Raw genomic sequence first — 15,108 nt, 5'->3', positions numbered from 1 at the left:
AAAAGAGGTCTTAATATTCCCCCTCCCTAAGAATCTTCTCCAGTCACTGTGGATAAAAAGCCCTGACACTTGACAGTTCTAATGTGCCCTTCTCTGTTTGTTTGTTTGTTTGTTTGTTTGTTTTCGTTTTGAGGTTGAGTCTAAAAGCTGTGACTATTTTGCAGGTAACTTTTTAAAGCTGCAGCCTTTACATTGATTCAAGTAGCTACATTGAATTCGTTCAGATTCTTCTTGGTCAAGCTTTTCCCAGGGAGAAGTATGTGTACACAAACTGTATGTATCCACAGCAAATCTGATGACTTGATGCCCAAGCTATAGCTTGTAGGTCCTTCAAGTTCCCAGAGTATTCCTTTTTTTTTTTTTTTTTTTTTTAACATCTGCAAGGAATTTCAACACATTCTAAAATATAATTAAATTACTGCATATCCCACAGCACCAATACAGCCAATGTTCAGCTAGTCAGGTTGCAGACACTTTGCGTTTGCAATGTATGTGGGAGGTATGCTAAATGTGTGTGTGTGTGTGTATATATATATATTTATATTTATATAAAATACAATTGGATTCTTGCCTACGACCAAAGTTCAGTGGGGCAATATAAGGCATATATAAGGGATGGTAAATCTTGATGCAGGTTCCACGAAGGGTGGTAATAAGTATGTAGGCAGGAAACAAAAGACGTCCAGATGGTATTCTGGCACAGCTCAGTGATGGAGAATAACCCCTTTCGTCCCTTGTTGAATACTATTCCAGCAGTAGCAGCTATTTAGAGCGAGGGGAAAACTCACAGAATTTGGCTGTTCCTGAGGTGAGATGCTGACTGCTCTATCTCCATTTTTAACTTTGAGCATTACATATCTGTAAGACTCATTTGAGTTTGAATCTATTGTGAATTTCCTTCTCAGAACACCCTAAAGACATGCAAGCCTAGAACCATTTCCGTGTCTATTTTGGGAGTTTCAAAAGCCAGAAGGTCTCTCCTGAAAAAAAGAGCTCATACAAAAGTTCTGAAAAAAATGTGTTCCAAATGGTGTACAGATTCATCTGAGGAAACTTGGGGCTTGACCAGAAGCATGTTCTGTGCAGATTGGAGTGGGAGATTAAATTCTAATATTCTTCCGAAGCTAACTTAAAAAAAAATGCAGTGGGAGAGGAGAATCCAAAAGCTTTCAAGGAGCAAAGGTATGTGTAGGTCCAAGGTAATTTAGTTCCTTCTCTAGAAAGCAGCGATGCCTGAAGTTATAGCAGCAGCCTTCGTAAGTTCAAATGAATATGTGAACTTGCAACATTAGTCCTTACATGGGAATTGGGAATAATAATTATGATGGATTTACTCATGCAAGCATAGGTACATATGTAGGTTGTGCAGTTTGGCTAAATTAAATATCCACGTACTTTCTATTTACAAGTAAATCATTCCTTTTTCCATACTGAATCAATAGATTACTCTGATGAAAAGCATGTACTATAGTAAGTTTAGGTGGCTAGTATTGAGACCACTGTGAAGGTGAAATGATTTTAATCTTCATGTAACTATTTAACTTTCTTATCATCTGAGTTTCTGAAGGCGATCCAGACTATTACCTTTACAGTAATCGGCTAATAAATCCTCATGATTGTTATACCTTTATGCATAGCAGTAATCTGAACAAATTGGCTGCTGACAGCTGCAATAAATTGCCAAGAGTGAGTGCTGTCAGAGAGCAAGTTGTTTCTGTGAACATACAGGATAAGTAAATCCCTTATCATGCAGTTTTATTCAGCTGAAGTTATTTGCAATGCAGTGCAGAAGGATTTATAGCATTATTTAATTGGGATGAAAAGTGTGTGTTTATCTTTAAAATGACATTGATCTTGCTCATACTTTATGCCAGGAGATTACAGTGGACTTTATCTGTTTCCAGATAAATTTCAACATCTATAAATATAAATGTTAATGTCGCTTTTCCTATCTGATGCAAATGAAGATGACCTTGTCTATTATGTTTTCACTAATGCCGTGTGTTAATTATATCTTAGAAAACTGGAATGTTCTTTACTCTCTCTGAATGTTACCACTAAAATTTGGCCTGTTTGTGGGTACACACTGTACACTGTACAGTATTACCTTAATTTTGTTTTGTTAGAATGGATGTTGAGGGAAGGACGCTAAAAATGTTACTGCTTATGTTTCCTTGTAGATCTGTTTTCTGTAGCTGCATTTGCAGACTGCGATTTATAGTAAAGTACTGGAGATGCTTTTACTTTTTTAAATGTCATTGGCAGAGCATTTTTGAATGGTAGTGGGGAAATTCTTTATGCCGTTGGAGGAGATAAGTGTGGATATTTTACCAGTTTGGAAATAATATGTTATTAGAGTGATATTTCAAGTACTTTTTTCATGCTGAAAATTTCTGCATACACAGGGAACTTTGGAAATATGAGCTATTTTCAAATTGGAAAGTCTGGCTGATAATACACTGTTGTGATTTGAATTTTGGATTGTGTGCACATGTGAGTTACCCCAGAGTTCTGTGCAAACACAGACAAGCAGCCACCTAACAGCTCGTGTGTATCATAGTTTGTTGATTGTACTTGATGACTGAGGTAAAATTATTGCAGATGCAATTCCCTGGGCAAAACAAAGGTTTTGCTAGAAACATTAATATCTACAAATGCTACTGACAGGCCTGCGATTGAGAAATCCCGGAAGGTAGTGAGCCATCCGCATTTTTGATTGTTTTTAAAAGAAGAGAAAATAAATAGTAAGCCTCAAAGTTTGGCCTTCAGCTTTTCCAAGCTCTATTTGTACTATCTCTGCGTATTTTAACTGCATCTAATACTGGAAAAAAACACTGCTATTTTATTAGAAAGTAAAAAAGGTTCAGTTATAGCTCACTAATCTTCACTAATTTTATGTTGCCACATATTTTATTCCTGCCAACTTTTGTAAAAGCTTTTTGTCATAATTTTGTGGAATTGATAGAATTCCTCCATATATTAACATCAAATATGGAGTACTGTGCACGAACTGGTTTACATTTATAGATCCTTCTTGTGACCCTCTGTCTCCGAGACTTGGAGATCAACTCTGCTGCATGAGTAAGTGGAGAAATAAGAGGAAGGGAGAAGGAATAGGAAAACGGCTGCCTAGATAGGAGGCCCATGAAAATAAGCACCAAAATGATTAGGGGTGTAGGTGGGAGATTATGAGAATTTAAGTAACTACAAAAGTCTTTCACACAACTCCAAACCTTGCCCAAATCCTCATAATCCCCTACCCAGTTTCTCTCCTCTTCATATTATTATGAGGATTTGGGTATAGTCTGGAGCTATGTGAAAGAGTTTTGCCTTATGAGTTACCTAAATCATATGGAGAGGGAAGAAACAGGTAGGAAAAAAAATGTTCAACAGAGCAACAGACAGGTTAGCAGAGGAAAATGTGACTTTTAATGCAAACAATTTTTACAAGCGACAGCTCTTGCAGTGCATGTCTGCAGCATAAGCCTACACTGCACGGAGAACATAGGGAATATGACTTAACATTCTCAAATACTTTTTTTGTCTAAACAATTTATGAAGTAAATTTGTAATTTTGTTGCAAAGAACTACCCTAAGGAAAATGTTAATCTGCCATTTCAAAATTGCTAAACAGGATTTTATGGAATGAATCACACCTATTTCAGCAAGCATTAAGTATATACTTGCGCTCAAGTATTGCTCAGTGACGAGTGAGACTGTCCTGTCTTCCCGGCAGTGCAGTGTATTTCCATTATGAATCTGCCTTAGCCCATTCTGTTGGGTTTTCCAGGTCTTTTGAGAGCTCTCTTGGCTTCTCATTTGTCACCTCTGTGATGATTTAAGAAAGAAACAGCCCACTTCTCTTGAGAGAACTAAGGCCCTGTGTGTTGTGTGGGATCTGTATTTTTATTTCTTTATGCTTTTAAATGCCATTCCTGTTGTGGATTCTTCCAAGAACCTCATGTTATTATAGCCCTGTCTTTTTGAGCCATATCATTGTCGATGCCTTGCAGAATTTCCCCTTACTGCTTCCTTCTTGGTTTTACTGGAACATCATACTATGCTTGTAAAGGATCTGGAGTCTCTCAAATTGCAGCAGTTCGTGCTTCACTTCTTCTGATGTGTGTCCAGCTCGCTTCTAATTGCCAAATTGCACAGTTGCCTCCTTGACATCCTTTGGAGCAGCATAGACCTGGATTATAGTGGAGTTAAAAGGCAGTCATCTTAAGCAAGTCACGAAGATAATTAAGTTGCCCGGGTTGTAAGCCAAGTGGTGCTTTTCTGTCCCTATCACTTAGGATTGTGCCAATTTCTCTTTTATGCTTTATTTTGTCGTGTGAGAAAATGATCTAGCTACAGGCTGGTTCTCCCTTGCCCAGCCACCTGGCTTTTCAGAGGCCTCCTATGTCATGTCGCTACCTTTGTAAGTCATTCATTAGCAAAGATATTTCACCGGGGTGCCAAAGTGGTCTTACATTCCTGCTTCTGTTAGAACTAGAGAGGGAGGTGATTTGTACCTCTTCCACATGCTGATAATAAAATACTACATATAGTTCTGGTTTCCACTTTAAAAAGGTTGCAGGGAAATCTCCCTGGATCAGAAAAGTTACAAAAAGTCATTTGAGGGCTGTGGAAAATGTGTTCCAAGGAAATATATAGGGAGCTGATTCTGCTTAGCATATCAAAAGGAAGATCAAGAAGAGATATGATTATGGTATATGAGTACCTTCACTAGAACAAGATATGGGGTGCTAAAGGCTTTTTTCACGTAGCAGAGAAAGGCATAAAAAGAACCTAAGGCCAGATATATTCAAATTAGAAATAAATCAGGAATATATTTCTAATGGTGTTGGTGATTAACACATTGAACACATTTTCAAAGTAAGTCGTGGATTCCCCTTAAATCTTAAAATCTTCCCTTCTGGAAGCTGTACCATGTTTCTGCAGTTACTTATCTGTAATACTTTAGCATGTGAGCTTGAGGAGCTTACATGATTTTTCTTCTCTCTGATGTATCAAGGCCTGAATATCTATATCCACCTGATGTCTGACAGTGCAGGCGTGTGCAGGGCTGCTACTGGGGGGGACATATCTCCAATTCTCTGCCTGAATCTGTCAGTTAGGCAGAGCGATTTTTCCAATGCTCCTAAGAAAAGAATTTGTCATGCTGTCGGAGATGTGCTCTGAAAGGACCATGTAGCGTGCAGGTAGGCTCAGCAGCAGAATAATTCAAAATACTCCAGCTAAGAACTCCGTAAAAGTTAAAATTTACTGAAATGTTATGTATAGCTATGCTGTAATTCCTAACAGTGATCTTTTTTTGGTAGTGAACCTCTTTCACCAACAGCATGTGAATACTAATTCCATAAGAAACTATATACTCCTCAAATCACTATTATCTCCTTTTTTTTTTCTATAAGATTCAGGTCATAGGCAAGTTATGGCCCTCTCAAAATGACTATATGGCTATAATTCGTCATGGTCTCTAGCTGAGAATGGAAGACAGATTTCTATCACTGCCTGCTTGTTGTGCACCACTTCCAGCTAATATGCAAGTTTTCCTTCATCCTCAAAGCATCTTTGTTCTGCATGGAAATCGTTGTAGACGGCAGATGTTTAAGGCCATCTCTTAACTGAGCGGAGTCTGGGCCTCCAGCTGTGCTCTTAACTGCAGAGCCTTTATGAAGACAGTCAGCTTCTTTGGCAACATCTGCTTTCTGGAAGTTTTGCAGTTAGGAAAAACGGTTGTAATAGATTTTAAGCTATTGCATCCATATCAACTTATCGAAGAGTGGAGTTTGGAACACAAAAACAATAAACGGTCTGACTTTAGAAATATCAGTTCTCTTTTGCAGTGTTTCTTCATCTGTTCTCACTGCTTCTTCAGTGTTCTTTGTGCTAGGGCAGAGAAATGTGGGGAAGCAGTGGAAGGTGTCTTTAAAAAGCAGCGTAGTCATCCTGTTTTCACTTCCCATTGAAGCTTCTCATGCTGCAGAAGTTCATTTTTTTCTCTGGGGAAGGCAAAATTGTAAGCTGCAATTTAGACGTGTATAAATTCAAAAAAATCCTCAGTAATATTTATTTTAGGAGATCAAACATACTGTGATTATGGGACAGAAATGTCAACTACACAGCAGTTGCCATTGCCATGCAATCACATTTGCCAATAACTTTTAAAGTGTGTTTTCTGCTTTAAAAAGCATAAAAGTCGCATTGCTAAAGCTTCAAAGTTTGAAATAATTCTTCCTTAAAGGAGGGAAGATATTGAGTCCATCTCACCTATGTATGACTTTATACGTAACATTTTTCATGTCTGTCTTGATGACAAAACACTATCTTAAAATCTAAAAGGGGCAATAGCCCTCAAACTTTCCCAAACTAGTTGGTTTCTAATGTCTTTTATGAATTCCAATTTTTATGAGGATATTTAATCCATAAAATTAAATTTAGGGTTTTCTACTGAGGATTGCAGAGATCATTCTGGGATAGGGCTGGTGCCTAGGCTCACTGGAAAGAGGTCCCCATCGCTGTTTCAGTCCCATGCAAAGCTCTGGTGAGAGCCAGCAATAAAACTAAGCGCAGAACTATCCACAGAATTTCGTTTTTACAAAAGAGCAAACCAAAAGCCAAAGTCTGTAATTACTGGAAAAATCACCGTTTTTCCTTTAGTGTGTATAGGTTGGGAGGTTTAATCTTTCTATGGTGTGTGAGTGATGCCGATGCCTTTGGCTCGTGATGAACGCAGCATCTTCACGTGTCCGGTTGCGAGCTGGCGGCCTCTCCTCACCCACAGGAGGGCACCTAATACAGCATGAGAGATGTGTTTCCACTGGATGTTTCAAGCACAGTGAGACATTTAGTCTAGGTTTCTGTTAAGCGCAGCGGTGACATTTCTTAATGCAATAACCTCATTTTTTTCATCAAATTATTTGAGGGCCATTTGGATTATGTTTTCCTGTAAAATGAGTAAGGTTTTTGTTAGCAAAAGTTTTCCAAATCTCTCCCTATCCCATGGTATGATTTCAGGAAACAAACTAGTGACTGATTGTTCACAAAGATCGACCAAGCAGAATAGAGATCTCTTTCTTTTAGATATTGTGTAATTAGGATCTTTTTTTTTTTTTTTTTGTCGGTGTGACAATGGCTTTTGGTTTCCATTTTTGGGAAGCTTTGGGCAGCTTGCGCATTCATTGTGTCATAAAGGCTTGGATTCTTTTACTGACTTTAAGAGTGTTTAAACTGACTCCTCCAAGGATTATTTGTCAAGACAGTAGTTTGGTTGCAGAAATGCATTTCTGCAGAGTGTCTGTTTTGAAATAAATATCAAAGAATATTTAGCACTAAGGGCTTCTTTCTTAACCTACTCCACTTTAAATGCTTCATAACATCATTTATTATGTTAAGGAAGGCTTTACAGGCCTCACTGCAGCCTAAACAAAAATTTAGAGTCTGTATACATATGCTGAATCTGTGTTGCCCGTGAGTCTACACTGACTGCAACACCTTCAGTCTTTCCTTTCTCTTTTTTGTTTCATTTCTAACTCCTTCCTTTCTGAAGAGTCCAAAATAAACAGTAAGCGTTAAACTCATTTTTTGTTGTGAGTGAATTGTACCTTGCAACTCAGAGATTTGCAGTAGTTTAATTTTGACAGTAACACAACAAACATTAAATGTTTAAAAATAAACAAAAAATCTGCAGCAAATCTAATCTGTCTGTGATAGCAGAGTGCCTGGTTTGTGAGGCCGTGTTTATTCCCATAATTGGCTATTTCCTGCCCTTAAATGCCTATTTATTCATGTCTGCCACCTTTTCCTCCATTTATTGGCCCTGCGGTCACCACATTATCTTTCTCTTCAAAATCAATTGACATTTTATGAAAAGAGTTTGCTAGATGTTTAGCTTAGTGAGAGTGGCACGCAGAACACGTGCTTGTCGCATTAAATAATTACTGCTAAAACTAGAGCATTCGGTGCTTTAGCTGTATATAGAATATATTTACTTTGTTTCAATTTTGTGTTCCTGGGGTAGCATTGGCAAAATATTAATGGGGGAGGATATAAGTAGAAGTATTGTAAATAGTGTGTCATTTTGTAAATAATGCGTTTTCACAGGAATTCTAAAACAGTGCAAAATGGCATTTCACTTGAAAGGGTTGTTGCATTTCTAGACGTGCTCAGAGTTTCAGTCTTAGGAAAGTTCAAACTTTTGCCACATACATATAAAAATATTGCAAATTCCAACGTGTGCAGAGTGGAACTGCTGACCCAAAGGTATTTGTGTGTTGATTAAAAATTTATGGTTACCTGTTTGCAAGAAACAATGGTTTCGTTTCTGTCTTTGTCTGTTATTTTTAATGCTCTTTCAATACTTGTAGAGATATTTCTGCTGGCCTGCATGCATGGTGTCATTCTTCATTGTTTAGCATATGATATAGTCTATGCAGCCAAGGTTATTCAGGAAGGGATCAAGAGTGGATTTTCTTCAGCCTCTCTCTTCCTGAGATTGTAAGTAGACCCTGTTCAATACAATATGAGACAATTTGCTATCTAGAGAGCATGACAGTGTCAAATTTTCTTCTGGACACTAGCATAAAACTTTGACCCTGAGCCATGCACAGCCTGCTACAAGAGAGTTTAGCCTTTCTGGGTGGCACTCAGGTCTTGTTTTCCCATGTTCAATCTGGTTAGCTCCATCACAACAAAGTTAACATTTTTTTTGTTTTGTTTTAATGAAGATCTTTAATCTTTTAGAGGAATGGTTTCAAAAACACTCTCACTGAAACTTGTGTTTTATTTTTACACAAGAAGAATGATTGAAAAGGGCAATTTGCATCTGAATCATAGGCGATGGGGAGGTGGACCAAAGTAATGGATTTTAGCTATGAAAGTCTCTAGAGTCTGTATGTTCTTTTTAGTACTTTTATTGTTCATAGTGACTTCTTGCTTTAAAAAAGAACAGCAGCAGCAAAAAGAAAGAGAAGGTCACGAAGAAGGAAATTCTACTGATTTTTTTTCTTTCTTTCTGTTTAGATCTAGTTGAATGCAAATAAGCCAGGAGGCTTTTGTTTAATGTCGTGAAGAAAACCACATATTGACTCAGAATGTTTGTTTTTAGGTGCCAAGTTGACCTATCGAACCTTTCCAAAGAGCAGACTCACAAGCTGAGGCTGCCACTGGAAGAAGGAGAGGGGTTCCTGGTGCTGCTGGTCACCCTGACAGCCTCAGCTGCCGTCACCATCTCTGACCTCTCACCTGACTCCTTGGAGGACCAGAAAGAGCGCGAGGAGATAGTAAAGAGATATGTATGGCGTCCTTCTCTCTTGCCCTTTGTTTGTGTAGTGCCTTGCAGAAATGCTTAAGAGGGATCAGAGGGGCAAAAAAATCTAGGCACATCCCCCATTGAGAGATAACTTTTTAAGCAAGTTAACAGTTTTGCTGCTGATACAGATAGCATCAGGAAGTCTGCAAATCGTGTTTGTCCTATGAGCTTTTGTGTGCATAGTAATTCAGCTGTGTTGTTTATATGACCTAAAGAAGTTAATTTTATTGCCTTAGAGATTTTTAATGCTTTTATTTTAAAAACAAGGAGAAAATAACTATGGTGTTACATAGGGACTGTTACGTTTTCTAGTGTGTATTCTTACTAACTGATTTGCAATGCCAATAGTTGCTTCTCTACTAAAACTTTTTTAAGAGCATACTAAGGACAGGAAATCTTATCTTTTACCTGGACATTAGGGGCTGGAAATTAGTGTTTTGTGTGACCCTTTTAAGCAATATTTCCATTTCAGAATGTTACAAAGCAAATTATTTTTTATTTCCCAGCATCCTCGCATTGCACAGCGATGTGTAGTTTTATCAAAGCAACAGAGAGGGGAGCTCTTACTCCAGCGCTTATTAATACCTAAATCACTAAATGTAACTGTCTCGCTGTGCTTGAGGTGGGGGGGTGGGAAGCTATTTCCACTTAAAATTACAAAGCTTTTATTGTACAATGCTGCCAGGTGTTTAGAAAGGCTTCTCTAGACACTCAGCCATTAAACCAGGCTCTGACTAACAAAGAGCCGCTTATTTTTTTTTTCCAGTTTTTAAAATATTCCTATTCCATGACTGACATCCTTTCAATAACTGAATTTAATAAAGATGTACCTTATCAGGCTGTGCAGATAACATGAAGTGCTAGTACTAATGCTGTACAATATTCTTCAAACAGATTAGCAGGATGTGCGCTTCAGCAAATTTATTCTGGCTATCTCCACTGAATCAGCTGTCTGCTAATGCTTGTACAACTCATACACCAATAGTGTTATCATAAACACAGTTTAATAGAGGTGACTTAGTGAGGCTAAACATTATATTTCTAAATCAGCTGAGAGCTAAAGTATTGTGCCCCGTATTTGAAAAATAATTACAATTAAGAGAATTATTTCACATTTTGGAATTCACTAAGACAGCCTGTAGTTGTCAGAAGTGATCTTTGTAAATATGGTAAATTTCTGGTGGATCAGTTTTTGAAATGACATACTTTTTCTTTTTTTTTTTCTACCAAGAGTAACAATACTCTGTGGACTATTGTGTTTGATGATAGGATAGGAGTCAAGCGATACTGATGGTTTTGATAGTTTAGTAGCAATATAGAACGATGTTATGACTCTGTATTACTACTCACATTTCCTATAATCTCTATTTTTCTTCCTAATGTAAAGCATGATTGTGTGATATAAGATTCATTCATTTATTCCACTCTCTTACATATTTATTGCTGTGTGGCTTTTTTTAAGGGGAAAAAACATGAGTGTTTTCAAATGGATATATTAATACTTTCGAAAATGTTCTTATTGCAGAAGCATAAGTTTCTCCAGTTCTGTAGTTAGAAAATTTAGTATTTCTATGACTTTTGAGGAACTGTGCCACTTTATTAAAATGACTTGTGGCCAACCCTGTGGAGAGCAGCAGAAAGACAACGAAGACCAAAAAAACTCAAAATAGTTTTTTTTTTTTTTTCTTTTTTTATCACTGATGTTTGACTTAGGAATTTACGTTTTTCCCTGTCTACCGATGCAAAGAAATAACGTTCAATTAGCAAGATGTGTTATTCCCTCCTGGTGGCTGTATTTTGAGGAGGGATGGAGGGTCATTCTCAAATAAAACAAAAATCCTTACCTCCATTTGAGAAAAGTCTTCTGCTTCCTTCTTGCAGCTAAAAACAGTAAATGAGCTGACCTTGCCATCAGATCAAATAACCCTGGAAAATGACTCTATTACTGTCATTTAACCATTTGTAGCTGAACATCAGAGCCTTACAAATTAAGCAGGCATTACTGTTTGAACCATTATTTTACCACAATTGTCTGCAAAGATTAATTCCTTTTGGGGTGAGGAGGGGGGCACATTAATGGGTCCGGAGCAAGGGAGATTGTGTGACCTTTTCCGAGCGGGTGTGCTGAACCTGCGGTCCCCCTTGTCACAGTTTAAAAACCCAAGGAGCTAGTTTAGAGAAGTTGTTAGCATTCCATTTTTATTATGACATTTCACAGTCATCCGATTTAATGTCCCTTGACCAGATTGTCCACTGTGAGACGATGGGCTTGAAATGTTATTTAGAGCATTGATAAAAGGTGAGCAATTCTAAGATGACAGCGAGTCATAAGGCTGGTGGTGTGACATTAATTTTCTCCATAACAGAGATGGAATAAGACGTCATGGTGACAAGCTGTCAATCAGCACTGGCCCCTCAGTGTATCTCGATGCCATAGGATGGGGTATTGCTTCTCCCATAATAGAGCTGAACTGAGATACTCTCCCTGACAGCTGCTGCTGCAGCCATACAGAAAATATATTATACAGCCTTTCATTAAAAAAATAAAGAGGGCTCATCTCTAGAGCATTTCAATCTTTTCCCATCTATTGAGGGCTGAAAAGATTCCCAGCAAATCACAGATTCCTCTGCTATGGAAATTTCAGGCTTCAGAAACCAGGCAGGTTTGGAGGCCTTCAACAATAATCATAAGTAAAGACGACAGAATATCATCTGGTAAATCATTGCTTAAAGTTATGTATTTAGAGTACGGTATTAAAGTCATTTGCTTCTGCTTGAGCCTCTGCAGTAACCTTGTATACTGTTTCACTAGTCCTGCCTGTAACAGTGTGCAGTAAATGAAGCTAAATCAGCTGACTTGCTGAAACTGAAAGTTCAGAAATAATTATTCTGGGGGGTGTGAATAAAGGTAGGCAAGTGCAATGCAGGAACGGAGCCTTTCTGAAGATAGAGCTCACTGGGAGGAAATAGCAAGGGGGGGTCCTTTAGCAGCAAGGCCTGGCCTGCGGTAGGTTTTGCCTTCATGTGGGCGTTAAAAGAGAATTGTCTCTTATGGTATCAGCCCTGATATAAAGCTTCCAGAACTTGATTACCGTAATAAATGAGCGCTGGTACCAACACACTTTTGAATTAAAGCACCGCTGTTACCTGTAAGGCTACCTCTGCCACACAGCCCGTAAGTGGAGGTGTGAGCGTGGGCTGATTCAAGTTGGACATCAGCATTTCGAAAACCCTATTTCAAGTGATAACCATATTAAAAATGATTAAGCATTATCTAGTGATAATAGGCATGCTTATAGGTGAGTACTCGCTGTATATGAGTGTGGGGTACTACACATAACCTCAATTCCCTGGGTTTAATTTACCAAGTTCAGACCTTCACTGCAAATAGTTGAGGCTTCTGAAATTAATATCAGGGCGTGATTCGACTGTTAGAATTGTCTCTTTATTAATAACACTAGATGACATTATGTGTACAACTTCTTAATGAGCATGTTATTTATAAATATATCCAATACAACAAATTCATCTTTAATATTACAGTCAAGCAGCACCACTGATTTTTCAGAGCAGCAGCATCATTCTGATTTTTTCCTAACAGTTTTGCTCTCGTAACAAATATCAGCGTTGTTGAGCCGGTGTTTGAGCAGATGTTTGTGTATCCTAGAAATCGGGACTGTACTGAAAGCAGCTGAGAAGTTTTCACCTGCTTCATATTAGAACATTCACAGAAGTGGCCGGCATTAAATGTGCCAGTCCAGATTTTAAAATACTTTAGAGGTAAAGGTGCATGGTAACATTTGTGAATAAGACTTACAAAAAGAACCAAAAATTAGGCCAGATATATGTATGTTTTAGTATGTATCTGGAACTCTAATTTTAGTCTCCCTTTTTTTGGAGTTCCTGCCCTAATTTATCTTAAAACTAAATGATAGCGTCAGATTTGATATTAGTTGAGGGTGGATTCAGAATTACATTTGATGTTGTAGGATTTGAAACTCTGCATCCCTTAAATTATATTTGAAATTTTAGCTTAAAAGGTTTGGCACATCACTCCTAACTGGTGTGGTACCCTTGGTCAGCTACCTGTAGTTAATTGAGAAAAGCAGCAGCAACAGAATGCTATTTCCAAGCTGCTTTCTGAAACTGCATAAGGTGGATAAATAGAAGTTATTTTACTCTTCATATATGTTTTCTTTTTTTTTTTCTTTTTTTAAAAATTTTAAATTGCTATAAAAGAAATTGATCAATGAGAAAAAGAAATACATGTAAGATTTTTTTGTTCTGTACTTGGACACATCTTTTAGTTAATTTGCATTTTTTCACATGGGATTGTTTTGAAAAATAATAATTTTTAGAACCTTCTGATTATTTTTGCTCTTATTGTTAGATGCATGGTTCATGTTAAAATACTTGCACATCTGGATCAACTGTTAAAACAAGAGCAAAAAAAAAAAAAAAAAGAACAGAGGCCCTAATTCGTTATTCAGAATATTCTGGGAGCCATCATGAGGAAAATGTGAGGAACATGCATTTCACAAAAGTATTCAGAGGAAATATTTGATTGTTCGTATTAATGTAACCATTCTTAATAAGCTGACAGCATTTAAAATGGTGATATTCAGTTGTAGAGATAGATACTAGTAGAGGTTTAGCATTAAATGCTAAGATTAGCATTATATTTAGTCATTTTCGCTATGCTTCTTTCTGTTTAAGTGGAAGTTGCAAGAAACCATCAACGTTGTTTTTCTATTTTCTTTTTTTTTTTTTCATTTTTTAATCTAGAATGATTCTTTTTGTTATTTAGAGTCCACTGAAAATCTTCCATAACCTGAAGGATGTGGGATTTCTGCAGGTGAAGGTCATCCGAGCAGAAGCGTTGATGGCAGCTGATGTCACAGGCAAGGACTCGTTTTGTTTTGGGGATAGTAAATGTTACAGGAAAAGTGTGGGTTTTTTTTTTTTTTTTTTTTTAAAGTGGAGAAAGATGTCTGAAGCTGCAGTTCAGTTAAGTATCCCTGTCTGTTTGCACAGTCCCCTCACCTGCTCATTAAGTAGAAACTCCTCAGACAAACAGATCTTTGTAAGCAAGAGAACAAGTCACTCCAGTGCTAGCAGAGCCTTTCAGAGGTTATGTGAGAGAAAAGGAGAAATGGTCCCTTTTGTCCATCAGAGGTCCTGCTGCAAAGGCATTACATGAGATAGATATTCAAGGTGTCTTTTTGAGGTAGGTGCAACATACAGAATTATTCAAATTAAAGCTAAATTCCAGAGGACAGCGCAAGGAAAGATTATCAGATATTAGCAGGTATTATTAGATACCACTTTAAAGCTGTTGCCAGAATAACTTTTTGGAACTTGTCAAATACTTTGCAAGGCTGCTTTTGGTTTCAAACATTTCAAGTGATTTTTTTTTTTTTTGGGTAACTAGTGCTTATATGTTTCAGAAGGGAAATAAGAAAACACTCTAAAAAAAATCCCTATTTTAAATTACATAAGGTAAGTGGGCTAGTCTAACCTTCTGCTTTTTAAAATATAGACATACTATAGCCATACTGACCATTTTTCTTCAGAAATATTCAAGTTATCTCCTGAGAGAAAATACACATCCCTGTTGTGGTTAAAAAGAAATAAAAATCTCATTTATATTATTCTAACTGTTTAAATTGCAATTTGTACATGAATGTTTTGTTACCAGAGCAGATGTAAATTTATAGCAAGTGGCTCACTTTTTAAAGGTTTTGTGTAAATCAGAGTGAATATTAGGGAGTGGTTTTGTGCTTTTGTTA

At 37.3% G+C, this 15,108-nt stretch overlaps 1 protein-coding gene across 3 annotated transcripts in view; it reads left to right on the top strand.

Annotated features, from left to right (window-relative positions):
* MCTP1 (multiple C2 and transmembrane domain containing 1) overlaps positions 1-15,108 on the top strand; it is a 154,069-nt gene that overhangs the window by 36,340 nt on the left and 102,621 nt on the right. For all 3 annotated transcript variants that reach the window (XM_088533751.1, XM_088533750.1, XM_088533749.1), the window contains 2 exons: positions 9,116-9,302; positions 14,127-14,220. In XM_088533751.1, coding sequence (XP_088389877.1) covers positions 9,116-9,302; positions 14,127-14,220 — 281 coding nt within the window. The remainder of the gene's footprint in view (positions 1-9,115; positions 9,303-14,126; positions 14,221-15,108) is intronic.

Source organism: Tinamus guttatus, unplaced genomic scaffold (assembly GCF_059628265.1).
Source record: "Tinamus guttatus ecotype Peru unplaced genomic scaffold, ASM5962826v1 Tinamus_guttatus_pri_ptg000517l, whole genome shotgun sequence".
Classification (NCBI taxonomy): Eukaryota; Metazoa; Chordata; class Aves; order Tinamiformes; family Tinamidae; genus Tinamus; species Tinamus guttatus.
Note: the sequence above shows the minus strand (reverse complement) of the source record. Positions and strands in the feature narration are given on the sequence as shown.